A 26,625-nucleotide genomic window follows, 5' to 3' on the forward strand; every position below is an offset into this window, starting at 1 on the left:
TCTGTTTTAGGTCCGCAGACTTTTATTTCGATGGACCGGAAGTGTGTTTAGGTCCTGGGACCTTTTATTCTGAAGGGACCGGAAGTGTGTTTCGGTCCTTGGACCTTTTATTTTGATGGACCGGAAGCTGGTTCCACGATCATGTGACTCTAATGTTGACAGAAGCGGTTTGTTTGGAGGAACCGAGACGGTTCTGGAGGATCTGACCCGGTTCTGATTGGGACCCTGACCCAGGCTCTGGTTCTGACCCAGGTCCAGGTCTCTGATCCAGGTCCAGGCTCTGGTCCTGACCCAGACCCGGTACCAGCGGGACCGGCGGGACCGGCATGGACATCCAGGACGAGCGGCGGCGGCTGCTGGACGGCGAGGCCGGAGAACCGAGCCCGGAACCGGGACTGGTGTCGGAGCGGGACGCCTACCTGAGGTACCGGACCGGGACCAGGTTCTGGTCTCTGTGGACCGGTCCGCGTCCAGAGAGACCAGAACCTGCGGTTCCGCAGGACCGTGAAACCACGTGACCTGCTCCCTGGTCACGTGGTTTCCCCGCCTGTTATTAAACTGTTCAGTTTGAACTAGAGTCTATAGAGAGATAGAACTCTGGTTTGAAGAACCAGTTCCACCAGTTTAGACTTTCAGAGTAAAGCACCAGTTCCACCAGTTTAGAGAGACTTCAGTCTGAATCCGTTCAGAGTTAATTAGTTGGAACTTAAGGAAAAGAAACGAGTTAAAATGAAAACGTGATTGAAATAAACTAAATAATAAACTAAATAATCCACTAAAATAAAATAAAAAATCAGAAATACCGCCAATGGGCGTGATGATCACGTGACCCGCTACTCTGTTTTAAACCGGCTATTTATATATATATATATATATATATATATATATATATATATATATATATATATATATATATATATATATATATATTCTGATAAAGTTCTTTATTTTCTGTAATGCAATTACAAAAACAAAAATGTCATACATTCTGGATTCATTTTTATTGACAAACTAAGCTACTTTCTTTTTAAACATCAAATAAAGCTCCCACTGTAATTTTTTTTTTTTTTACGAATTAAACATTTTCATAACAAATTAAACTATTTTACAAGTTCAAATGACGTTAAGAATATTTATCAAATAAAGACAGTCAGGAATGACAGTTCAAGTGCAGCCAGAAATATGTAAAATAAAAAATGAAAAAGACGACATTTTGACGACTGAACACACTAGAGGTCCAAATGTCTGCTGCTTAACTCTATTATTTTATACTACACAGGACTGTCTCAGAAAATTAGAATATGGTGATAAAGTTCTTTATTTTCTGTAAAGCAATTAAAAAAAAAAAAAAAAAAGTCATACATTCTGGATTAATTACAAACCAACTGAAATATTGCAAGCCTTTTATTATTTTAATATTGCTGATTATGGTTTACAGTTTAAGATTAAGATTCCCAGAATATTCACATTTTTTGAGATAGGATATTTGAGTTTTCTTAAGCTGTAAACCATGATCAGCAATATTAAAATAATAAAAGGCTTGTAATATTTCAGTTGATTTGTAATGAATCCAGAATGGATGACATTTTTGTTTTTTTAATTGTATTACAGAAAATCACAATATTCTAATTTTCTGAGACAGTCCTGTATAAAGTCACGTGACCCTCTAGTCTGTTCTGAAGCCTTATTTATTTAGTTATTATTTATTAGAAGTTATATACAAAGAACATCAGACAAGTGCTCCAATATATATGTAACAAAAAATATAGATATAAAATTCCAGTGAAATGAACAGAAGTAGGGAGAATGACACATAAACGAGTGAATAAATAAAATATGAAAAATGTAATGTAAATACAGTATTGATCTTTATAAAAGAACTTCTGATGTGTGTGTATATATATATATATATATATATATATATATATCTCAGTGGATGTTATACTTTGTTTAAGGGATTTAATGTACTCAGGTAAGCTCAGGTAAGAAACATTTAAAGTGGAGTTTTGGAGTATTTCCATTTGTGTAATTTTCCAAACAGGATCAACAGGTTTATAATAAAAGTGATTTTCTTCCTGGAAAAAATAAACATCTCAACTGACTCCTAACAGTCACTTGAGATGTTTCTCTTGATTTTAGACACTATTAATTGTTCAAATTGAGACCAAGGAATTAATTGTTTCTGGTTCCACGTTGCAAAAAGTGCAGTTATAGAAGAATTTACAAAAATATACATTTGTTGGATTTTTAGTGTGCAGGATTTTAATGTAAACCTATTTTATTTTATTGGAGATACAAAACTTATAAATCAAAGTCCAGGCCTTGTTTCTGCGTCTCCATCGGCCTGCGGGGTCAAAGGTCAGAGCAGAGAGTTTATGTAAAGCTGTAAACACTTGTTACATCAGTGATTGACAGCTGGCTCAGCCAATGGCTGGCCGGCATCACTTCCTCATCTGTTAGCATCACGCTACGCTAAATCAGGCGTCAGACAGTCAGCTGTCTGTCCTGCTCACTCCTGCATCACTGGTGCATTCTGGGTAAACGTAGACATGTCAGCTGTCTGTCCATCAAAATACCTCCAACAGGTCACGTGACCCGCTAGTCTGGTCTGAAGTCTGGGGAAATAAATGCCTGTAAAACATTTATATTCAATCAATTTTCATTCTGCAAAAAAGAGCCATAAGAATAATCAGTAGAAAACGATATAGAGATCCAACAAATCCATTATTCCTTCAGTTACAATTGTTGAAATTTCATGAACTAGTAGATTATATTATTCTTCAAATTATGTTTAAAGCTCATAAAAAAACTTTACCAATCAACATTCAGAAAAGATTATAAAAAAGAGAAAGCAAGTAAAACTTAAAAGGAACAGAGATTTAAAAAAAACCAAGATTCAGGACTAAACTGATGGAACATTGTGTTTCTGTGAAAGGAATCAGTTTATGGAACAATCTGAATAAAGAAAACAAAGAATCAAATCAAACATTACATTCAAAAGAACAATTAAAGCCTGTATGTTAAGTAAATATAACGAAAAATGTTGAGTTTGATTGACATACCCGTAGGCGGTGGTAATTTTATTTTAATGTTATTTTAATGTTATTTTAGTTGTTTTTATTCACTTAGTTGTTTTTTTTTAAATTATTATTATTTTTAATTTATGTTATTTGTGAAAGGGGCAGATCAGATAAGATTCTTCTTCTTTCTGCTCCCTTTCATTCATAAGTTAGAAACATTTGGGTTTGTGTTTGTATTAAATTGTTTTGTTTTTTGAATGAAATAAAGAATAAAATGAAAAATGAAATGAAAATGAACCGGTTATTTATATATATATATATATATATATATATATATATATATATATATATATATATATACGGTTAACATTCTGTAGAAAATAAAGAAATAAAAATCAGGAAAATTGTCACAGTGAAATAAAAAGGCACCAACTGCTGTAGCATCAAAAGTCTCCTGGTCGCTGTAACATTCCAGTAAATCCCAGTTCAGTGTTTGTTGTGAAACTAGAACTTTGTCATGTAGCCGTGTAAACAAACTCTTCCCAGTCTTTTATCTTATCGTTAGCTGATTAGCTCGTCTGGCAGGAAGCAGCTCCAGCTGTTTTATTTGAAGAGTTTAATGTGGTTAAAATGTCTCCCAGCAAGGTGAGCAACGGCCGGCTCTACCTGGCCACGCTGGCCTCCGTGCTCGGCCCGCTGAGCTTCGGCTTCGTGCTCGGCTACTCGTCCCCTGCCATACCGGAGCTGAGCCGGGAATCAGACCCACGACTGCGGCTCAGCGACCAGCAGGCCTCCTGGTTCGGGGTGAGAGACTCGCCCACACATCTGGATCAAACACTCGCCCCCACACACCTGGATCAAACACTCGCCCCCACACACCTGGATCAAACACTCGCCCACACACCTGGATCAAACACTCGCCCCCACACACCTGGATCAAACACTCGCCCCCACACACCTGGATCAAACACTCGCCCACACACCTGGATCAAACACTCGCCCACACACCTGGATCAAACACTCGCCCACACATCTGGATCAAACACTCACACCCACACATCTGGATCAAACACTCGCCCCCACACACCTGGATCAAACACTCGCCCACACACCTGGATCAAACACTCGCCCACACATCTGGATCAAACACTCACACCCACACATCTGGATCAAACACTCGCCCACACATCTGGATCAAACACTCACACCCACACACCTGGATCAAACACTCGCCCACACACCTGGATCAAACACTCGCCCACACATCTGGATCAAACACTCACACCCACACACCTGGATCAAACACTCTCACCCACACATCTGGATCAAACACTCGCCCACACACCTGGATCAAACACTCGCCCACACACCTGGATCAAACACTCGCCCACACACCTGGATCAAACACTCGCCCACACATCTGGATCAAACACTCACACCCACACATCTGGATCAAACACTCGCCCACACACCTGGATCAAACACTCGCCCACACACCTGGATCAAACACTCGCCCACACATCTGGATCAAACACTCACACCCACACATCTGGATCAAACACTCGCCCACACACCTGGATCAAACACTCACACCCACACATCTGGATCAAACACTCGCCCACACACCTGGATCAAACACTCGCCCACACACCTGGATCAAACACTCGCCCACACACCTGGATGAAACACTCGCCCACACACCTGGATCAAACACTCGCACCCACACATCTGGATCAAACACTCGCACCCACACACCTGGATCAAACACTCATACCCACACATCTGGATCAAACACTCGCCCACACATCTGGATCAAACACTCATACCCACACACCTGGATCAAACACTCGCCCACACACCTGGATCAAACACTCACCCACACATCTGGATCAAACACTCACCCACACACCTGGATCAAACACTCACCCACACACCTGGATCAAACACTCACCCACACACCTGGATCAAACACTCACCCACACACCTGGATCAAACACTCACACCCACACCTGGATCAAACACTCACCCACACATCTGGATCAAACACTCACACCCACACATCTGGATCAAACACCCACACATCTGGATCAAACACTCACACCCACACATCTGGATCAAACACCCACACACCTGGATCAAACACTCACCCACACACCTGGATCAAACACTCACCCACACACCTGGATCAAACACTCACACCCACACATCTGGATCAAACACTCATACCCACACATCTGGATCAAACACTCACACCCACACATCTGGATCAAACACTCATACCCACACATCTGGATCAAACACTCGCCCACACATCTGGATCAAACACTCATACCCACACACCTGGATCAAACACTCATACCCACACATCTGGATCAAACACTCACCCACACACCTGGATCAAACACTCACCCACACATCTGGATCAAACACTCACCCACACACCTGGATCAAACACTCACCCACACATCTGGATCAAACACTCACCCACACATCTGGATCAAACACTCACACCCACACCTGGATCAAACACTCTCACCCACACATCTGGATCAAACACTCACACCCACACACCTGGATCAAACACTCACACCCACACACCTGGATCAAACACTCACACCCACACATCTGTAACACATCTGTAAAACATCTGGAACACTCCTGGAACACAAAAAACATCTGTAACGCAACACACACCTGGAACACACCTGGAACAAACACTCGCACCAACACATCTGGAACACACCTGGAACACAAAAAACATCTGAAACACACCTGGAACACACCTGTAACACAAAAAACATCTGTAACGCAACACACACCTGTAACACACCTGGAACGCAACAAACATCTGTAACGTAACAAACATCTGTAGCGCAACAAACATCTGTAACGTAACAAACATCTGTAGCGCAACAAACATCTGTAACGTAACAAACATCTGTAACGTAACAAACATCTGTAACGCAACAAACATCTGTAACGCAACAAACATCTGTAACGTAACAAACATCTGTAACGTAACAAACATCTGTAACGTAACAAACATCTGTAGAGCAACAAACATCTGTAACGCAACAAACATCTGTAACGTAACAAACATCTGTAGCGCAACAAACATCTGTAACGCAACAAACATCTGTAACGCAACACACATATGGAACGCAACACACATATGGAACGCAACACACATCTGGAATGCAACACACATCTGTAACAACGTACATCAAGGTTAAACAGGACTACTACTGGACTATACTATAATAATAATGACTTTGATTTATTTAGCTCCTTCAAGGCACCCAGAGCTTTACAGAGATCATTATTCATTCATCCACATTCGCACTGTTGATGGTAGCTACGTTTGTAGCCACGGCTGCTACGTTTGTAGCCACGGCTGCTACATTTGTAGCCATGGCTGCTACGTTTGTAGCTACGGCTGCTACGTTTGTAGCTACGGCTGCTACGTTTGTAGCCACGGCTGCTACGTTTGTAGCCACGGCTGCTACGTTTGTAGCCACGGCTGCTACGTTTGTAGCCACGGCTGCTACGTTTGTAGCCACGGCTGCTACGTTTGTAGCCACGGCTGCTACGTTTGTAGCTACGGCTGCTACGTTTGTAGCCACGGCTGCTACGTTTGAAGCCACGGCTGCTACGTTTGTAGCCACGGCTGCTACGTTTGTAGCCACGGCTGCTACGTTTGTAGCCACGGCTGCTACGTTTGTAGCCACGGCTGCTACGTTTGTAGCCACGGCTGCTACGTTTGTAGCCACGGCTGCTACGTTTGTAGCCACGGCTGCTACGTTTGTAGCCACGGCTGCTACGTTTGTAGCCACGGCTGCTACGTTTGTAGCCACGGCTGCTACGTTTGTAGCCACGGCTGCTACGTTTGTAGCCACGGCTGCTACGTTTGTAGCTACGGCTGCTACGTTTGTAGCCACAGCTGCCCTGCAGACTGACGGAAGCGTGGCTGCCATATTGCGCCAAACTACCTCTCCGACCACCACCAACATTCACACACATTCACACGGGGCAGGTGGGTAAGGTGTCTTGCCCAAGGACACTACGCTATACTAGCAGCTGATTGGTCGATATTTGATAGTTCCTACTTTCTGCCATTACTTTAAACGGGTTGTGATAAAGACATGTGGGTGGTGTCATCGGACTCTGTATTGAGTCATTGACCTTCATTGGCCTGAATTAGCCCCGCCCCTTCTTCTGATTGGTTGATTGATTCTGATGTCCCGGTCCTGGTTCTGATCCCGGTCCTGGTTCTGATCCCGGTCCTGGTTCTGATCACGGTCCTGGTTCTGATCCCGGTCCTGGTTCTGATCCCGGTCCTGGTCTGGTTCTGATGTCCTGATCCCGGTTCTGTTCCAGTCCATCGTGACGGTGGGCGCGGCGCTGGGCGGGCTGCTGGGCGGCTGGTTGGTGGAGAAGGTGGGCAGGAAGCTGAGCCTGATGTTCTGCTCGCTGCCCTTCGTCTTCGGCTTCACCGTCATCATCGCGGCCCAGAACGTCTGGATGTTCTACGCCGGCCGGGTTCTGACGGGCCTGGCTAGCGGCGTCACGTCGCTGGTGGTCCCGGTGAGTAGCCCCGCCCCCTCTGTCTGTAGCCCCGCCTACGTCTGAGGCTCCGCCCCCTCCGGTCCAGCAAAAGCATAACCTGTTTAACCACTATAACTATACCAGGGGTCGGCAACCCAAAATGTTTTAGATCCATAAAACACAAAAAACAAATATGTCTGGAGCCGCAAAAAATGAAAACTCTTGTATCAGAATTAGAATGAAAGCTTTTATTGTGCACTTTGAGAAAAACGTGAAATGTTGAGATTAATGTTGAAGTATAATCTCGAGAAAAAAGTCAAAATTTTGAGAAAAAAGTCGAAATGTTGAGAAAAAGGAAAGGAAAAAGAGAAAAAAAAGAAAGGAAAAAAAGAAAAAAGGTCAAACATTTCTGAAAAAGCTCCAGGAGCCACTAGGGCGGCGTTAATGAGCCGCATGCAGCTCTAGATCTGCGGGTTGCTGATCCCTGAACTACCAGTACAGTAAGCATTACCAGTATAACCAGTATAACCAGTTTAACCATAGTAACCCAGTTCTGGTCCTGGTTCTGGTTCTGATGGTCCTGGTCCTGGTTCTGATCCCGGTCCTGGTTCTGGTTCTGGTTCTGGTTCTGATGGTTCTGGTCCTGGCTCTGGTTCTGATGGTTCTGGTCCTGGTTCTAATCCCGGTCCTGGTTCTAATCCCGGTCCTGGTTCTAATCCCGGTTCTGGTTCTGATCCAGATCTACATCTCTGAGGTGGCCCATGAGAAGGTCCGGGGTCTCCTGGGCTCCTGCGTCCAGCTGATGGTGGTGCTCGGCATCATGGGAGTTTACCTGGCAGGTACGTGACCTCTGACCTCACAGGAAGTAGCATTCACGGTTAAAAAGCTTTATTTAAAACATTAAAATAATATATAATAACAATAATAATAATAATAATAATAATACAGCTAATAACTCAGGTCCAGAGACAGATCCAACGTCCGAAAGTCCAGACTAAACAGAATAAAAGTAAACTTAAGTTTGGTACACTTTTGAGTAAATATCAGTAGTAGCATTAATTGGGACGTACTACTCAGAGACACACGTCACTTCCTGCCGTTGGGAGGGGAGTTGTTACCATGGTAACAGCAGCACTTCCTGCCGTTGGGAGGGGAGTTGTTACCATGGTAACAGCAGCACTTCCTGCCGTTGGGAGGGGGAGTTGTTACCATGGTAACAGCAGCACTTCCTGCCGTTGGGAGGGGAGTTGTTACCATGGTAACAGCAGCACTTCCTGCCGTTGGGAGGGGAGTTGTTACCATGGTAACAGCAGCACTTCCTGCCGTTGGGAGGGGAGTTGTTACCATGGTAACAGCAGCACTTCCTGCCGTTGGGAGGGGAGTTGTTACCATGGTAACAGCAGCACTTCCTGCCGTTGGGAGGGGGAGTTGTTACCATGGTAACAGCAGCAGTAGCCGCTCCGCTCTTTCCCGTTTATTCTGGCCCAAACAAGACGACATTATATAATATTATTAAATACGAACATTATAATATTAATATTATATAATAATATTATTACACTTAATATTACATTTATGACATATACGTATCACTTAGCAACCCAACACCGATGCATTGCATTGTGGGTAGTTTCTGCTCGGCTAGTGTCCATCAATCCATGAGTATGGATAGTACATACTAGTATGGATAGTACATACTACTGAGTATGGATAGTACATACTAGTATAGATAGTACATACTATTGAGTATGGATAGTACATACTAGTGAGTATGGATAGTACATACTAGTATGGATAGTACATACTATTGAGTATGGATAGTACATACTAGTGAGTATGGATAGTACGTACTAGTGAGTATGGATAGTACGTACTAGTGAGTATGGATAGTACATACTAGTGAGTATGGATAGTACATACTAGTGAGTATGGATAGTACATACTACTGAGTATGGATAGTACATACTACTGAGTATGGATAGTACATACTAGTGAGTATGGATAGTACATACTACTGAGTATGGATAGTACGTACTAGTGAGTATGGATAGTACATACTAGTGAGTATGGATAGTACATACTACTGAGTATGGATAGTACGTACTAGTGAGTATGGATAGTACATACTACTGATACGTACTAATGTTTCGGACGCACTAATAAATCTCACACACTCATTTTTCTACTGATTAGGATGAAAGGAGGGAATTTCAGACGCAGCTCCAGGTCTGAGGACAGGGTCCAGGTCCAGGTCCTGGTCCGGGGACAGGGTCCAGGTCCTGGTCCTGGTCCTGGTCCAGGTCCAGGTCTGAGGACAGGGTCCTGGTCCAGGTCTGAGGACAGGGTCCAGGTCCAGGTCCAGGTCCTGTTCCTGGTCCAGCTCCAGCTCCAGGTCCGGGGACAGGACTTCCTCCCTGGATAAAAACAGCGTTCACGGATGACGAGGCAGGAAATGCGGTTAGAGAATCAAACGGTTCCTTGTTGGATCAAATGGAGTCTGGACTCGTGACCCGTGTCTCTGTAATCTCATCAGCGCTGGTATTTCTGGAGTTACACCAAATATCTGACCCAGTCCAGGTTATTTATTATAACCTTATTTTATCTGTCCCTTTTTCCTTAGAAATCACATTTCAGTTAAAGCAGCACTATGTAACTTTTCCACCTTAATCTAATATTTCATCATCATCATCATCATCATTGTGATGGAACATCAACTTCCAACAGATTTAATGAACCTCTGTCATGGTCTGAGGGGTCTGTATCTCCTTCACTGGCACTATGTAACTTTGAGGAGCATGGGAGGAACCCTGCCACACTAAAAAACTACACATTTTTACGGCTTTGACTGCTTTATAGAGATGCACCGATCAGGATTTTGAGGGCCGATCACCGATCTCGAAAACCAGTATCGGCCGATCCCGATCACAGGGTGAAATCCATAAATTCGTCAATATTGTTGTCTCATGTACAACACTGACATTGTATTATTAGGTATAAAAATTAGGAGATTAGGTGTAAACTCTGTTTATAAAGAGTAAGTTTAGTTTAGTAGCTTCATCTTTCCTGTGGTAATAATTATGTGACCAACACAGACACAGCAGACATGTCTCTCTAAAAGTTGATACAAGTGTTAAACTATAAACCTTAGTTTTCCTGTGGAAAGAGGAATTAAATCTTAAAATAAAAATTAATTATGAATTATTAAGCTTTGTGAAAGCTTTAGCGATAGCATCAGCCGCGTGTGAGGAAACTCTTGAGTGAAGCAAAACTCTTCACACTAGGATCCACATGTCACTGTGAAGCGACTGACACGACTGTCGTCCTGCGTGAGGGTTTGGATGTAAATATTCTGGTAAAACTCCGACAGGATTTCATCAGTGAAATATTTATGACGCGGCAGCGCCACCGCGGATCCAAGCTGGAAACGTGTTTAAACCTGATGTTGCTACAACAGAAAGCGGCTGATGATCAAAGCATATTAAATTCATTACCTTACGATGTAGTTCTTTATTTTTATTCCTGTCGTTTATAAGTCTCTGTTACAGCTGAGTTAGTGCCGTTTTTTTACTCTCCCCTTTTTTCTGCTGCAGCAACTTTGAAAACTCAATATAATCCGTGTGAAGAACTTTCAAATGTCTTATCAGCTTCGTTATGTTGTGATTCTTTTGTAACATTCCTCCTCGTGGTATCTCCTTTGGACACACTTTGCAAACTGTAAATTTGTTGTCCTTTTCAGACGTTGTAAAACTCCCTCACCGGCGAGGCCGACGCCTCCTCAGGACAGCTCGGTCTGAGATGAGGGAACGCCCGCGCGGGCGGGGGTTTGTTGTTGTCATCAGATCGGCCGCTCTGAACTATTATTTTCTGATCTCCGATCAAAGCCGATAGGGCCGTTATCGGCCCGATCCCGATCAGGGGCCGATCGATCGGTGCATCTCTAGTGCTTTACGGCATACGTCACTTCCCCCTCCTTCCCCATTCGTAGTGGAGACCAAAGCTGGGTGGGGCGTGGAGCAGAGCTCAGCAGAAGCTGGTGTCATGGCCCAAGCAGCGGAAAAACCCAAGAAAATAATAGTTTTATCGGAGGAGGTGAAAAAAGAAAGCGGGAGAGAAACAAGCTAAATGCCCGGAGAAGAATAAACATTGGCCCGGCGTTCACTCGCTGGCGTGGTTTTGGTAATTCTAAAATTACTGACAATATCAACAACAGACACAGAATAATAAAAGTGATCATAAAATTGTGTAATTGGCAATGAGGAAGGTTTATAAAATAATAATACAATTGAATAGAATTACAGCACTAGAGGAAAGAATGCAATGCAAAGAAAATGTATAGAACATTTCTACTATTTTTCCTGAGAACTGTAAAATTGTGCAGGGCTGATCTGCAAAACATTCAGTTATTCACAGGTTATAAAGTATTTTTTTATTTTGTCAAGAATCAGGTTTATTAAGGCAGTTTAGAAAACTGTTTTTGACTTCGGATACACCGGCGGCGACACGTTGGTGTTGTGTGCCTGTTTTTCCAAGGGTAACACTGGGATATGGGGGAGGGGCCCCGGCACAGCACTTCCAGGTGATCGCCACGGCTTTGTGGGGAGAGAATGAATGAGAATGAGGGAGGTGGTTATCAGCAAGTGTGTGTGAGCGGTAAGTCCGTGAAACTTCGCCCATAGCTGCTCTCAGCCAATGTCCTTGATGTTATCAGTTCTGATCCAGGTCCACAGATGTTCCTGAGAGGGGAGGGCTAGTGGGGGCAGAGTCCCTTGTTTACATTCCACCAGAGAGATTGTGACTAGAGCGATCGGCCAAACCGCTCTGTCAAGGTCAGATTAAAGAATCAACAATTATATTGCAAACAGACAGACTCAGTAATTTTCCGTCTGCCTTTAGACTCTGGTTCATCAATGGCGACTCCAATCAGACGAATTTGTGATCAGTTCCCGCCAAGCAGAGCTTCCAACTTCTCCAAGGTTTTCTCCATCTTGCCAATGAGCTCAAAGACGCCGCCAGCCTGCGATTCTGTTCAAGAATCACATCCAGATTACGGCTTTGCTCCCCCAGCGTTAAAGTCTGAGTGTTGATCACCTTGCTTGATCCTTCAGTCACGTCCGGCAGCTCTGAAAGAGCCAGAACAGCTGTCGACGTCTTACGCTTTTGTTGGTAGACCAGGAATCCCCCTCCTCCTATCAGGAGAAATCCTGCTATCATAAATCCAATTATGAAGCATCTTCAACGTCCTCGACAGACAGAATCACCAAACACAACGGTTTCCAATGTTTCCAGGAATCCATTGTGTATCCAGCAAAAAATGTCCCATCGGGGCAGGAGGGCTCCCTTACCCCCTGACTTCTGGTCGCAAAAATGTGGTCAATTGTGCTGAGAGACCAGTTAATCAATTCCATGATTGTAGAATTTGGGAGGAGTGAAAATGAGAGACTCTGAAGACGAGACAGGACAAAAGCAGTAGCAGGGCAGATAGATAAGGGAGAGGAGCAGAAAAGCGTCTGCCTTCGCCGAGAGCCGGAAGAAGAGTAAGTTTGTTGGACTACTAATTTATGACGAAGTCCCTCTAAAAAACGTTTGTAATTTGGGGCGCATTATCTCTCTGAAACAGCACAGGGGGGCGGGGGAGACTTCACTAATAAAACCAAGTTGAACTTAGTGATTTTCAACATCGTCATATTATATTGTTTAGCCAAAAATAGATACATTACCTCTTCACTATCCATCCTGCAAACGACCGCTGAAAACAGAAAAGTAGTTTTGAAAGTCCGTCCCGTCTTCTCTCATCAAAACAAATGCAGCGACGGGACAGGAGTTTTCCGGCAGTACGCACTGGTGCTCATGGGAAATGTAGTTCTTTCTGGTAAAGCACTACCGCTTTTGTCCAAAGGAGCTGCCAAACTCAACAAAAGATGAAAGTTACATTGTGCTGCTTTAAAGTAATAATAAAAAAAAAAATTACAAACTACGCAATTTAAAAAAAAAAAAAAAAAAAAAAAAAAAAAAAACACTTTACAATGAACGTTATAAAAAAAAAAAAGCTGTCATGTTATTGATGAACTGATCAATGTTATTGATGAGCTGATCAATGTTATTGATGAACTATTCGTGTGTGGTGGTTCCTCCCCGTGTTCTGGTTCCTCAGGTCTGTTCCTGGACTGGCGCTGGCTAGCGGTCGTCTCCTCCATCCCCCCCACGCTGCTGCTGGTGGTTCTGACCCGTGTTCTGGTTCTGGTTCCCCAGGTTTGTTCCTGGACTGGCGCTGGCTAGCCGTGGTTAGCTCCATCCCCCCCACGCTGCTGCTGGTGGTCATGTGCTTCATGCCGGAGACGCCGCGGTTCCTGCTAGCGCAGGGGAAGAGACGCGAGGCCGAGGAGGCGCTGAGGTTCCTGAGGGGCCCGGACGCCCCGGTGGAGTGGGAGTGTTCCCGGATAGAGGAGTCCGGAGACCAGCAGGTGAGACCCGGGGGTCAGGGGCCACCCGGGGGTCAGGGGTCACGACCAGCAGGTGAGACCGGGGGGTCAGGGGTCACCCGGGGGTCAGGGGTCACCTGGGGGTCAGGGGCCACCTGGGGGTCAGGGGTCACGACCTGCAGGTGAGACCCGGGGGTCAGGGGTCACCCGGGGGTCAGGGGTCACCTGGGGGTCAGGGGCCACCTGGGGGTCAGGGGTCACCCGGGGGTCAGGGGTCACCCGGGGGTCAGGGGTCACCCGGGGGTCAGGGGTCACGACCAGCAGCTGAGCTAACACCTGGCGGTCTGTTGAGTCGCTTTTTGTAATAAACGTCCAAAATGTAATTTAATTTTGTAATAAACTGCTCCATTTTGTAATACATTTTGTTATTGCATTTTGAGAAGATTATTATAAAATGCACTTGCAACTTTTTTATTTTCTAGAAAATGTAATAACACGGTGCATTATGTAATAAAACCTATTATTGTTGTTTGTTTAACAATGAATTTATACAAGAGTGACTTTTGTTGTTTTTTATGAAATTTCCCTCAGAGCTTTGTAGCCCAATAAATCTATGTATAAAACTCCAAATATAACTTTAGTTTCCTATTTGAAGTTTGGAATTATATCGGCCAATAACAAATAAACTGCTTTAGAATAGTTATTACATAATGCACCATGTTATTACATTTTCTAGAGAATAAAAAAGTTGCAAGTGCATTTTGTAATAATCTTCTCAAAATGTAATAACTTATTACATAATGCGGCAAAAATGTATTACTAAATGCGGCTCAACAGGGTCAGGGGTCACCACCACCTGGGGGTCAGGGGTCACGACCTGCAGGTCAGCCCAAGTTTCAGTCGACTAAGTCTGAGCATTTTAGTCTTATTTTAGTCAGAATTGTCCGTTTTAGTCTCATTTTATTCGTCGACGATATTGCATTATATATTTAATCATCGTTATCGTCACATGACCAGCATTTTCGTTGCATCTCGTTTTCCTCAGGTGATAAAGGTTCATTAACGACGAGATTTAGTCATAATTTTCGTTGAGTTTAGTTGAGTTTAGTTTCGTATGTAACACAAGACGTTTAATTATAACAAACTAAAGACAGAGTATAATTGAAGTCTTTTGATTGACAGCCAGCACAGCCAACCAGCTGTGACCTTTGACATCTGAACCAAGACGGAACAGAACACAATCATTTATATTTATCCTTATAAGAGAACACATTTATCATGTTGCTGTTGCTAACAGACCATGCTAACAGGTGGTTGGTTAGACGCTTCCAGGTGGAAGTTTGTTGCCATGACAACATGGAGCTGTTTAGTCCAGTCAGAAGGGTGTGACATCACGGGGGGCGTGTCCGGGGGCGTGTCCAGCTCTTCTTCTGCAGGATAACCGTCTGTTCTCTCCGTCTCAGGGTTCCAGTTTCGGCCTGTCGGACCTGAGGGATCCCGGCGTGTACAAGCCGCTGCTGCTCGGCGTCATGCTCATGTTCTTCCAGCAGATGACGGGAATCAACGCCATCATGTTCTACGCGGAGAACATCTTTGAGCAGGCGCACTTCAAGGTACCGGCGCGGAACCGCGTGAAAACAGACCGTAGTACCGTACCGGCCCGAATACAAGACGACCCTGAATATAAGACGACTCTGATTACAAGACGACCCTGAATATAAGACGACCTGATTATAAGACGACCTGATTATAAGACGACCCTGAATACAAGACGACCCTGATTACAAGACGACCCCGATTACAAGACGACCCCGATTACAAGACGACCCCGATTACAAGACGACCTGATTATAAGACGACCCTGAATACAAGACGACCCCGATTACAAGACGACCCCGATTACGAGACGACCCCGATTACGAGACGACCCCTATTACGAGACGACCCCGATTACGAGACGACCCCGAATATAAGACGACCCCGAATATAAGACGACCCTGAATATAAGACGACCCCGATTACGAGACGACCCCGATTACGAGACGACCCCGATTACGAGACGACCCTGATTACGAGACGACCCTGATTACAAGACGACCCTGATTACAAGACGACCCTGATTACAAGACGACCCTGATTACAAGACGACCCTGATTATGAGACGACCCCGAATACGAGACGACCCCGATTACGAGACGACCCCGATTACAAGACGACCCCGATTACAAGACGACCTGATTACAAGACGACCCTGATTACAAGACGACCCCGATTACAAGACGACCCCGATTACAAGACGACCCTGAATATAAGACGACCCTGAATATAAGACGACCCTGATTATAAGACGACTCTGATTACAAGACGACCCCGATTACAAGACGACCCCGATTACAAGACGACCCTGAATATAAGACGACCCTGATTACAAGACGACCCTGATTATAAGACGACCCCGATTACAAGACGACCCCGATTACAAGACAACCCCGATTACAAGACGACCCTGAATACAAGACGACCCCGAATATAAGACGACCCTGATTACGAGACGACCCTGATTACGAGACGACCCTGATTATGAGACGACCCCGAATACGAGACGACCCCGATTACAAGACGACCCCGATTACAAGACGACCCCGATTATGAGACGACCCCGAATATGAGACGACCCCGATTACAAGACGACCCCGATTACAAGACGACCCCGATTACAAGACGACCCCGATTACAAGACGACCCTGAATATAAGACGACCCTGAATACAAGACGACCCCGATTACAAGACGACCCTGATTACAAGACGACCTGATTACAAGACGACCCCGATTACAAGACGACCCTGATTATGAGACGACCCTGATTATGAGACGACCCCGAATATAAGACGACCTGATTACAAGACGACCCTGATTACAAGACGACCCTGATTACGAGACGACCCCGAATATGAGACGACCCCGATTACAAGACGACCCCGATTACAAGACGACCCCGATTACAAGACGACCCCGATTACGAGACGACCCCGATTACGAGACGACCCCGATTACGAGACGACCCCGATTACAAGACGACCCCGATTATGAGACGACCCCGAATATAAGACGACCCCGAATATAAGACGACCCTGATTACGAGACGACCCTGATTACAAGACGACCCTGATTACAAGACGACCCTGATTATGAGACGACCCCGAATACGAGACGACCCCGATTACGAGACGACCCCGATTACAAGACGACCCCGATTACAAGACGACCTGATTACAAGACGACCCTGATTACAAGACGACCCCGATTACAAGACGACCCCGATTACAAGACGACCCTGAATATAAGACGACCCTGATTATAAGACGACTCTGATTACAAGACGACCCCGATTACAAGACGACCCCGATTACAAGACGACCCCGATTACAAGACGACCCCGATTACAAGACGACCCTGAATATAAGACGACCCCGATTACAAGACGACCCCGATTACAAGACGACCCCGATTACAAGACGACCCCGATTACAAGACGACCCCGATTACAAGACGACCCTGAATATAAGACGACCCTGATTACAAGACGACCCTGATTATAAGACGACCCCGAATATAAGACGACCCCGATTACAAGACGACCCTGAATACAAGACGACCCCGAATATAAGACGACCCTGATTACGAGACGACCCTGATTACGAGACGACCCTGATTACAAGACGACCCTGATTATGAGACGACCCCGAATACGAGACGACCCCGATTACGAGACGACCCCGATTACAAGACGACCCCGATTACAAGACGACCCCGATTACAAGACGACCCCGATTACAAGACGACCCTGAATATAAGACGACCCTGAATACAAGACGACCCCGATTACAAGACGACCTGATTACAAGACGACCCTGAATACAAGACGACCCCGATTACAAGACGACCTGATTACAAGACGACCCTGATTACAAGACGACCCCGATTACAAGACGACCCCGATTACAAGACGACCCCGATTACAAGACGACCCCGATTACAAGACGACCCCGATTACAAGACGACCCTGATTACAAGACGACCCTGATTATAAGACGACCCCGATTACAAGACGACCCCGATTACAAGACGACCCCGATTACAAGACGACCCCGATTACAAGACGACCCCGATTACAAGACGACCCCGATTACAAGACGACCCCGATTACAAGACGACCCCGATTACAAGACGACCCCGATTACAAGACGACCCCGATTACAAGACGACCCTGATTACAAGACGACCCTGATTATAAGACGACCCCCTGTTTCTTAAGACTCAAGTTTAAAAAAAGACTTTTTTTAACACCAAATTCAATTTTTACACAGAAAATGACAGTACATCTGAAACAAATGATTATAACAACATATTGGAGAGAAAAAGCCTGTTATTTTGCCTCATTCAACCATCATGTTGAAGTTTGCATCCTAACTTCTCCTCACCTGCCGATCTTCCACACACTTTTCTCCAGATTGGAGAAACTACGTTTCTACATTTTCTGTTATCTCTTCTCTTATTTTCTTCTCTTTTCTTTCTTACCACTATTTTTTATTTTTCCTCTTCGTGACAGGAGTTCATACGGAAGAGAATTAGGGCCAGGTAGGAGAAAAATAAAAATAATGTTTTAGAGGAGGAAGATTTTTTTTGTCATCATGCACTTGAGAAAAAAGACAAAATGTATTTCAACTTTATTCTTGAAATTTCGACTTAATTCACGAAGTTTCGACATTAATCTCGACATTTCGAAATTTCAATTTTGAGAAAAAAGTCAAAATGTATTTAAACTTTATTGTCATTGTAACAAGTGCAATGAAAGGTAGGGTGCAGGCCTTCAGTACAACAACAAACAGAGTGCAATATTAACAATAAATATATAAAACCATATGAAAACAACAATATAAAAACAATATACGTACAGAATGTTTGAGGCATTTATGGCTCTGACAGCGGTTGGGAAAAAACTGTATTGTATTCTCGCCATTTCGACTTTATTCACGAAATTTCGACTTTATTGACAAAACTTCGACTTTACTCTCGAAATTGTACTTCAACGTTAATTTCGACATTTCAACTTTTTCCTCAACATTTCAACTTTTTCCTCAACATTTCGACTTTTTTCTTGGAAATGTATTTCAACATTAATCTCAAGATTTCGAAATGTCAATTTTAAGAAAAAATTCAACTCTATTCTCCACATTTCGACTTTTCTCAATATTTTGATTTTTTTTTTTTCTTAAAAATTGTACTTGAACATTAATCTTGAAGAAGTGGGAACTTGCCTAACCCTGCTAGCGTGATGTGATGCTAACCGGAGTTTCCCCCCAGGACAGCGACCTGGCCTCGGTCATCGTGGGTCTGATCCAGGTCGTCTTCACGGCGCTGGCGGCGCTGGTGATGGACAAGGCCGGGAGGAAGGTGCTGCTGGTCGTCTCAGGTACCTGAACCCTCACATCTCTACCCTAACCCCAACCGCTAACCGCTAACCCCCAACCGCTAACCCCCAACCGCTAACCCCCAACCTCTAACCCCAACAACCAACCCTTAAACCCAACAACCGACCACTAACAACTAGCGCTGGGTGATATGGACCAAAAGTCATATCTCCATATTTTCTAGCTGAATGTTGATACTCCATATATATCCATATTTTTTCTGTTTTCTGTGCCATAATTGGGGTTTCCCCCAAAGCATTATAGCATAGCATCTCTGTTAGCATCTCTGTTAGCTTCATTTTTTCTGAGGCAAACCCTTAAAAAAACAGTCAGTTTTAATACAAAGCCTCGTGCCAAATGTCACACAGGTTCCTTTATTAACAGAGGTCTGCACAATATCAACATGTATAAAACAAATGAAATAAAAATAAACTGCCTGCATATATAGAATAAAAATGCTTCTTGAATAAAATAAAACAAATATCCCTTTCCTGCATAACAATTAAATTAAAATACACTGTGTAATTAATACAATGTAGACAGTAACAGGCAGACTTTTCCACTGAGGTTGACAGTTGTGCAAATAACAAAACATTTGTGCAAATCTCAAATAAAACATTCAAGTCAATTTGTCACAAAATAAGCTATATCAAAATCATAAAAAAAAAAAAAGATTTTCACTGCAGTGAGCACTGATGGTGATCCTCAATCAATCAATCAATAAATCAATCTCTGGCTCCGTGTTCTCCCTCCGTCTTCACGTTTCCTCCTCCAGGCGTCGCCATGGCGATCAGCACCACAACGTTCGGCGTCTACTTCTACCTGACGGCTAAACTCCACCCCGGCGCGGGGCTAGGCGCGGTTAGCGGCGACGCCGCCCCCGACCTGTCGTGGCTAGCGCTGGCTAGCATGGCCGTCTTCATCTCAGGTGAGCCCGCTAACTTCCTGTTTCACCAGACCAACATGTCCGCTAACTTCCTGTTTCACCAACGTGTCCGCTAACTTCCTGTTTCACCGACATGTCCGCTAACTTCCTGTTTCACCGACATATCCGCTAACTTCCTGTTTCACCGACATGTCCGCTAACTTCCTGTTTCACCAACGTGTCCGCTAACTTCCTGTTTCACCGACATATCCGCTAACTTCCTGTTTGACCAGACCAACATGTCCGCTAACTTCCTGTTTGGCCAACGTGTCCGCTAACTTCCTGTTTGGCCAACGTGTCCGCTAACTTCCTGTTTGGCCAACGTGTCCGCTAACTTCCTGTTTGACCAACGTGTCCGCTAACTTCCTGTTTGACCAACGTGTCCGCTAACTTCCTGTTTGACCAACGTGTCCGCTAACTTCCTGTTTGACCAACGTGTCCGCTAACTTCCTGTTTGACCAACGTGTCCGCTAACTTCCTGTTTGACCAACGTGTCCGCTAACTTCCTGTTTGACCAACGTGTCCGCTAACTTCCTGTTTGACCAACGTGTCCGCTAACTTCCTGTTTGACCAGACCAACGTGTCCGCTAACTTCCTGTTTGACCAACATGCTAACTTCCTGTTTGACCAACGTGTCCGCTAACTTCCTGTTTCACCAACATGCTAACTTCCTGTTTCACCAACGTGTCCGCTAACTTCCTGTTTCACCAACGTGTCCGCTAACTTCCTGTTTCACCAACGTGTCCGCTAACTTCCTGTTTCACCAACATGTCCGCTAACTTCCTGTTTCACCACACCAACATGTCGCTAACCGCTAGCTTGTCGTGCTAGGTTTCGCCATCGGGTGGGGACCAATCCCGTGGCTCATCATGTCGGAGATCTTCCCCGTCAGGGTGCGAGGCTTCGCCAGCGCCGCCGTGGTGCTAACCAACTGGAGCATGGCCTTCGTTGTCACCAAGACCTTCCAGGACATGGTGGTGAGTTCCAGAACCTTCCAGAACCTTCTCGCTTCAGGAATCCCGGTGTGTGATTGGACGCTGCCTCGGCGTCGCCGCTGCTCATTTGCAGAAAGTTCAGATTTTTGAACTTCAAATTGACGCTGTGGACCAATCCGACGCCTCTCGCAGCAGCTCTCATAGACAACGAATTAGTGAAGCACCGATTGTTCGGTAACCGAAATTGTTCGGCCGAAAATGTCAAAAAAACACTCTGTGTTCGGTGGAATAAGTGGGGAAAAAACTATTAATAACGGCGTTGTAATATAAGGAAATAGACTGGCCGCTCCGTAACGGTTGCACCACAAACAAATCGTTGGCCAACCAAAAAGTAACCACAATTTTACCAACATTCACCAGGAGGTGGAACCAAAACAACATAATGCTGGAAATTAAAACATTTTCAGTTTTTTATGTTTATCCTAAATCAAATTTATTTGATTTATGCAATGGTGAAAAAATTGGCAAAATAAATGAAAAACTGCGAAGAACCATGTTCGGTATTCGGCCAAGTGTTTATTATTATTTTCGGTTTCGGCCACGAATTTTCATTTCGGTGCATCATTACAATGAATGGTAGCAGCTCTCATAGACATGAATGGTAGCAGCTCTCATAGACATGAATGGTAGCAGCTCTCATAGACATGAATGGTAGCAGCTCTCATAGACATGAATGGTAGCAGCTCTCATAGACATGAATGGTAGCAGCTCTCATAGACAATGAGATTTTCATTATGCACTTCGAGAAAAAAGTCAAAATGTTGAGGAAAAAGTCTATTTCATGAAGAAAGTTGTTGAGAAAAAAGGCGAAATTTCGAGATAAATTTTGAAGTCCAATTTCGAGAAAAAAATCGAAACGTTGAGAAAAAGTCGAAATGTCGAGAAAATAGTTGAAATGTCGCGATTAATGTTGAAGTACAATTTCGAGAAAAAAAGTCAAAATTTCATGAATAAAGTAGAAATATTTAGAAAAAAGGCGAAATTTTGACTTTATTCTTGAAATTGTACTTCAACATTAATCTCGACATTTTGATTTTTTCTCGATATTTTGACTTTTTTCTCAATGAATGGTAGCAGCTCTCATAGACATGAATGGTAGCAGCTCTCATAGACATGAATGGTAGCAGCTCTCATAGACATGAATGGTAGCAGCTCTCATAGACATGAATGGTAGCAGCTCTCATAGACATGAATGGTAGCAGCTCTCATAGACATGAATGGGAGCAGCTCTCATAGACATGAATGGGAGCAGCTCTCATAGACATGAATGGGAGCAGCTCTCGTACACGATGAATGGCGACCAGACGCCTGTGAATCCGTGACACCTTCAATATTAGGAGAATAAAGTGGTAACATCACGTGTCTCTGTTCCTTCCAGAACCAGAATATTAGGAGAATAAAGTGGTAACATCACGTGTCTCTGTTCCTTCCAGAACCAGAATTTTAGGAGAATAAAGTGGTAACATCACGTGTCTCTGTTCCTTCCAGAACCAGAATATTAGGAGAATAAAGTGGTAACATCACGTGTCTCTGTTCCTTCCAGAACCAGAATATTAGGAGAATAAAGTGGTAACATCACGTGTCTCTGTTCCTTCCAGAACCAGAATATTAGGAGAATAAAGTGGTAACATCACGTGTCTCTGTTCCTCCCAGAACCAGAATATTAGGAGAATAAAGTGGTAACATCACGTGTCTCTGTTCCTCCAGAACCTCCTCTCCAGCGCCGGGACCTTCTGGCTTTTCTCCTCCATGTGCGTCGTCAACGTGGCCTTCACCGTCTTCTTCATCCCGGAGACCAAAGGACGGACGCTGGAGCAGATCGAGGCCCGGTTCAGGGGGACGGGCCCGTGAGGGGACCGGACCTGGACCTGGACCTGGACCTGGACCAGAACCGGGACCGGGACCAGAACCGGGTCTCTGGGCATTTTTAAACCCCTTCTCTGAGTCTGTGAAGCCGGTTGTCATGACGACGGTCCCTGTGAGACCACCGGGTCACCGAGGTCCGACCCGCCTGATCCGGTTCTGATGGACTAGAGAGAGAAACCGTCTCACGTTTTAATACTGTAGTTTTATGTTTTATGTTCCCTAGAACCGGACCTGGACCTGGACCTGGACCTGGTCCTGGACCTGGTCCTGGACCTGGTCCCAGAACCCAGTCATTTACGAGAATAAAGTCGTAATATTACGACTTTATTCTCATAATATTACGACTTTATTCTCATAAATTACGACTTTATTCTCGTAATTTTACGACTTTATTCTCATAAATTACGACTTTATTTTCGTAATATTACGACTTTATTCTCGTAATTTTACGACTTTATTCTTGTAATATTACGACTATTAAAGGTCCCAGAACCGGTTCTGGTTCTGACATCTTCGGGGAAGAAGCTCAAACGTTTTCTTTAATTTTTAGAATCAAAACTGACTTTAAGCTTTAAACGGTAAAAGAAATATTATAATATTTTGTAGTAATTTTCACTCAATTTATTATTCTAACTGGAATGTTTTGATCGTGTTTGACTTGTGCACATTTAATTTTAATTCCGTTTGAACGACGTTACTGTCTTTTCTGTTGTTTTTTACCTGTTTGTCTCCCAGTGAGAATAAACAACGGGTGGTGTTTGATTGATCAACGTTTCTAAACCTTCTTTGGCTCAAATGTACGACGAGTATTAGGGCCAAACTAAGACAAAAAAAATTGAAAAATTACAAAAATAAAGTCATAATATTATGAGAATAAAGTTGTAATATTACGAGAATAAAGTTGTAATATTACAACTTTATTCTCATAATATTATGACTTTATTTCCGTAAAATTACGACTTTATTTTAGTAATTTTACGACTTTATTCTCGTAATTTTACGACTTTATTCTCGTAATATTACGACTATTAAAGGTCCCAGAACCGGTTCTGGTTCTGACATCTTCGGGGAAGAAGCTCAAACGTTTTCTTTAACTTTTAGAATCAAAACTGACTTTAAGCTTTAAACGGTAAAAGAAAATTGGTGTGTTTTTATAATATTTTGTAATAATTTTCACTGGATTTATTATTTTAACTGGAATGTTTTGATCGTGTTTGACTTGTGCACATTTAATTTTAATTCCGTTTGAACGACGTTACTGTCTTTTCTGTTGTTTTTTACCTGTTCGTCTCCCAGTGAGAATAAACAACGGGTGGTGTTTGATTGATCAACGTTTCTAAACCTTCTTTGGCTCAAATGTACGACGAGTATTAGGGCCAAACTAAGACAAAAAGAGTTTGGAAAATTACAAGAATAAAGTCATAATATTATGAGAATAAAATCGTAATATTACGACTTTATTCCCGTAAAATTACGAGTTTATTCTCATAATATTATGACTTTATTCTCGTAATATTACGACTATTAAAGCTCCCAGAACCGGACCTGGTTCTGACATCTTCGGGGAAGAAGCTCAAACGTTTTCTTTAACTTTTAGAATCAAAACTGACAACTTTAAACTGTAAAAGAAAATTGGTGTGTTTTTATAATATTTTGTAATAATTGTCACTCGATTTATTATTTTAACTGGAATGTTTTGATCATGTTTGACTTGTGCACTTTTAATTTTAATTCAGTTTGTACGATATTATTCTCTTTTCTGTTGTTTTTTACGTCTTCGTCTCCCAGTGAGAATAAACAACGGTTTGATTGATTGATTGTTTGTTTCTAAACCTTCTTTGGCTCAAATGTCATCAGTGTTAATTATAACCACATCATGAGCAGGTCGTCAGAACAGACAGTTTCTTTTTTTTTATATTGAACACAATTTATAAACAAGAACACACATTTATAAAAAAACTGCTATTAGAGGAATTACAATATAAGAAAATAGAAGATATTTTGGGAGGTATCATGAACAAGAGACATATAAACAAACAAATAGCATCGACATTTCAGAAAGAGATTAAAATAAAAGATACTTTGACATATTAGCTAATAGCTACATTTTTTTATTTCTATTTTATTTTTATTTTCAATTTTTTTTTCTAATGTTTATTGTAAGGGCTTTGAGACTTGTTCTTCAGGTGAAAATGTGCTCTATAAATACAATTTATTATTATTATTATTATTAATCATTTTTTTGCAGTTATTTGACTTAATTTTTTTTATAGATACAAAACATTTGAAATCATTTAAAAAACATTGGAAAGATCATTTTTGTCCACTTACAGCAGTGTTTATGATATTTAGCCAGTAAGAGAATGACTTTAACCAAGAGAGACACTGATTTGTCAATTGTGTCTATGTAAAAAATAATATTAGCATTTTGTAATTTTGGAATGTCGTTCATTTTTCAACTTAGCCAATTTCTAATTTCACACCAAAAGGTTTGTGAGAAACATTAATCTCGACATTTCGACTTTTTTCTCGAAATTGTATAAAGTTGAGATTTTTCAACTTCAAATTGACGCTCTGGGAGCAACTCTCATAGACATGAATGGTAGCAGCTCTCATAGACATGAATGGTAGCAGCTCTCATAGACATGAATGGTAGCAGCTCTCATAGACATGAATGGTAGCAGCTCTCATAGACATGAATGGTAGCAGCTCTCATAGACAATGAATGGTAGCAGCTCTCATAGACATGAATGGGAGCAGCTCTCATAGACATGAATGGTAGCAGCTCTCATAGACATGAATGGTAGCAGCTCTCATAGACATGAATGGTAGCAGCTCTCATAGACATGAATGGTAGCAGCTCTCATAGACATGAATGGTAGCAGCTCTCATAGACATGAATGGTAGCAGCTCTCATAGACATGAATGGATGAATGGTAGTAGCTCTCAAGGCAGGGGTGCTGGAAAACTTCTGTCCTCATTGTCGCTGTTTCTGTTGTGTGTGTTGTTTTACCTGTCCTTGCCTTTGTCCCCAAGGGTGAGATTCCAGGATCCAGGGTGAGATTCCAGGATCCAGGGTGAGATTCCAGGATCCAGGGTGAGATTCCAGGATCCAGGGGGAGATTCCAGGATCCAGGGGGAGATTCCAGGCCTGAGTGATGGGGGTTGGGAATGGAAATGGGGACTAACTGGTACTACTGGTACTATAACTGATACTATAACTGGTACTACTGGTAATACTGGTACTATAACTGGTACTACAACTGGTACTATAACTGGTACTACAACTGGTATTATAACTGGTACTACTGGTACTATAACTGGTACTATAACTGGTACTACTGGTACTACTGGTACTATAACTGGTACTACAGGTAATACT

At 43.2% G+C, this 26,625-nt stretch overlaps 1 protein-coding gene across 2 annotated transcripts; it reads left to right on the forward strand.

Moving 5' to 3' along the window:
- Positions 1-131: 131 nt before the first annotated feature.
- On the forward strand, positions 132-24,636 carry slc2a8 (solute carrier family 2 member 8). 2 transcript variants are annotated; one of them, XM_061730307.1, is made up of 11 exons: positions 132-424; positions 3,662-3,824; positions 7,398-7,604; positions 8,305-8,404; positions 13,717-13,753; positions 13,852-14,026; positions 15,448-15,597; positions 19,351-19,459; positions 20,233-20,385; positions 21,214-21,359; positions 23,085-24,636. In XM_061730307.1, the coding sequence occupies exons 1-11, from the start codon at positions 327-329 to the stop codon at positions 23,226-23,228; spliced, it is 1,482 nt and encodes a 493-aa protein (XP_061586291.1). In that variant the 5' UTR covers positions 132-326; the 3' UTR covers positions 23,229-24,636. The 2 variants fall into 2 exon arrangements, with proteins under 2 accessions (XP_061586291.1, XP_061586290.1); XM_061730306.1 differs by lacking the exon at positions 13,717-13,753 and having other exon boundaries at positions 13,815-14,026.
- The last annotated feature ends 1,989 nt before the right edge of the window (positions 24,637-26,625 follow it).

Source organism: Cololabis saira, chromosome 9 (assembly GCF_033807715.1).
Source record: "Cololabis saira isolate AMF1-May2022 chromosome 9, fColSai1.1, whole genome shotgun sequence".
Classification (NCBI taxonomy): domain Eukaryota; kingdom Metazoa; phylum Chordata; class Actinopteri; order Beloniformes; family Belonidae; genus Cololabis; species Cololabis saira.

Bases quoted from the DNA above. Each gene is read 5' to 3' on its own strand.
- slc2a8 (XM_061730307.1), top strand. From the start codon at position 327: ATGGACATCCAGGACGAGCGGCGGCGGCTGCTGGACGGCGAGGCCGGA. The intron at 8,405-13,716 runs GTACGTGACCTC...CTGGTTCCTCAG, and splicing joins CATGGGAGTTTACCTGGCAG to GTCTGTTCCTGGACTGGCGC. The intron at 15,598-19,350 runs GTACCGGCGCGG...GTTTCCCCCCAG, and splicing joins TTGAGCAGGCGCACTTCAAG to GACAGCGACCTGGCCTCGGT.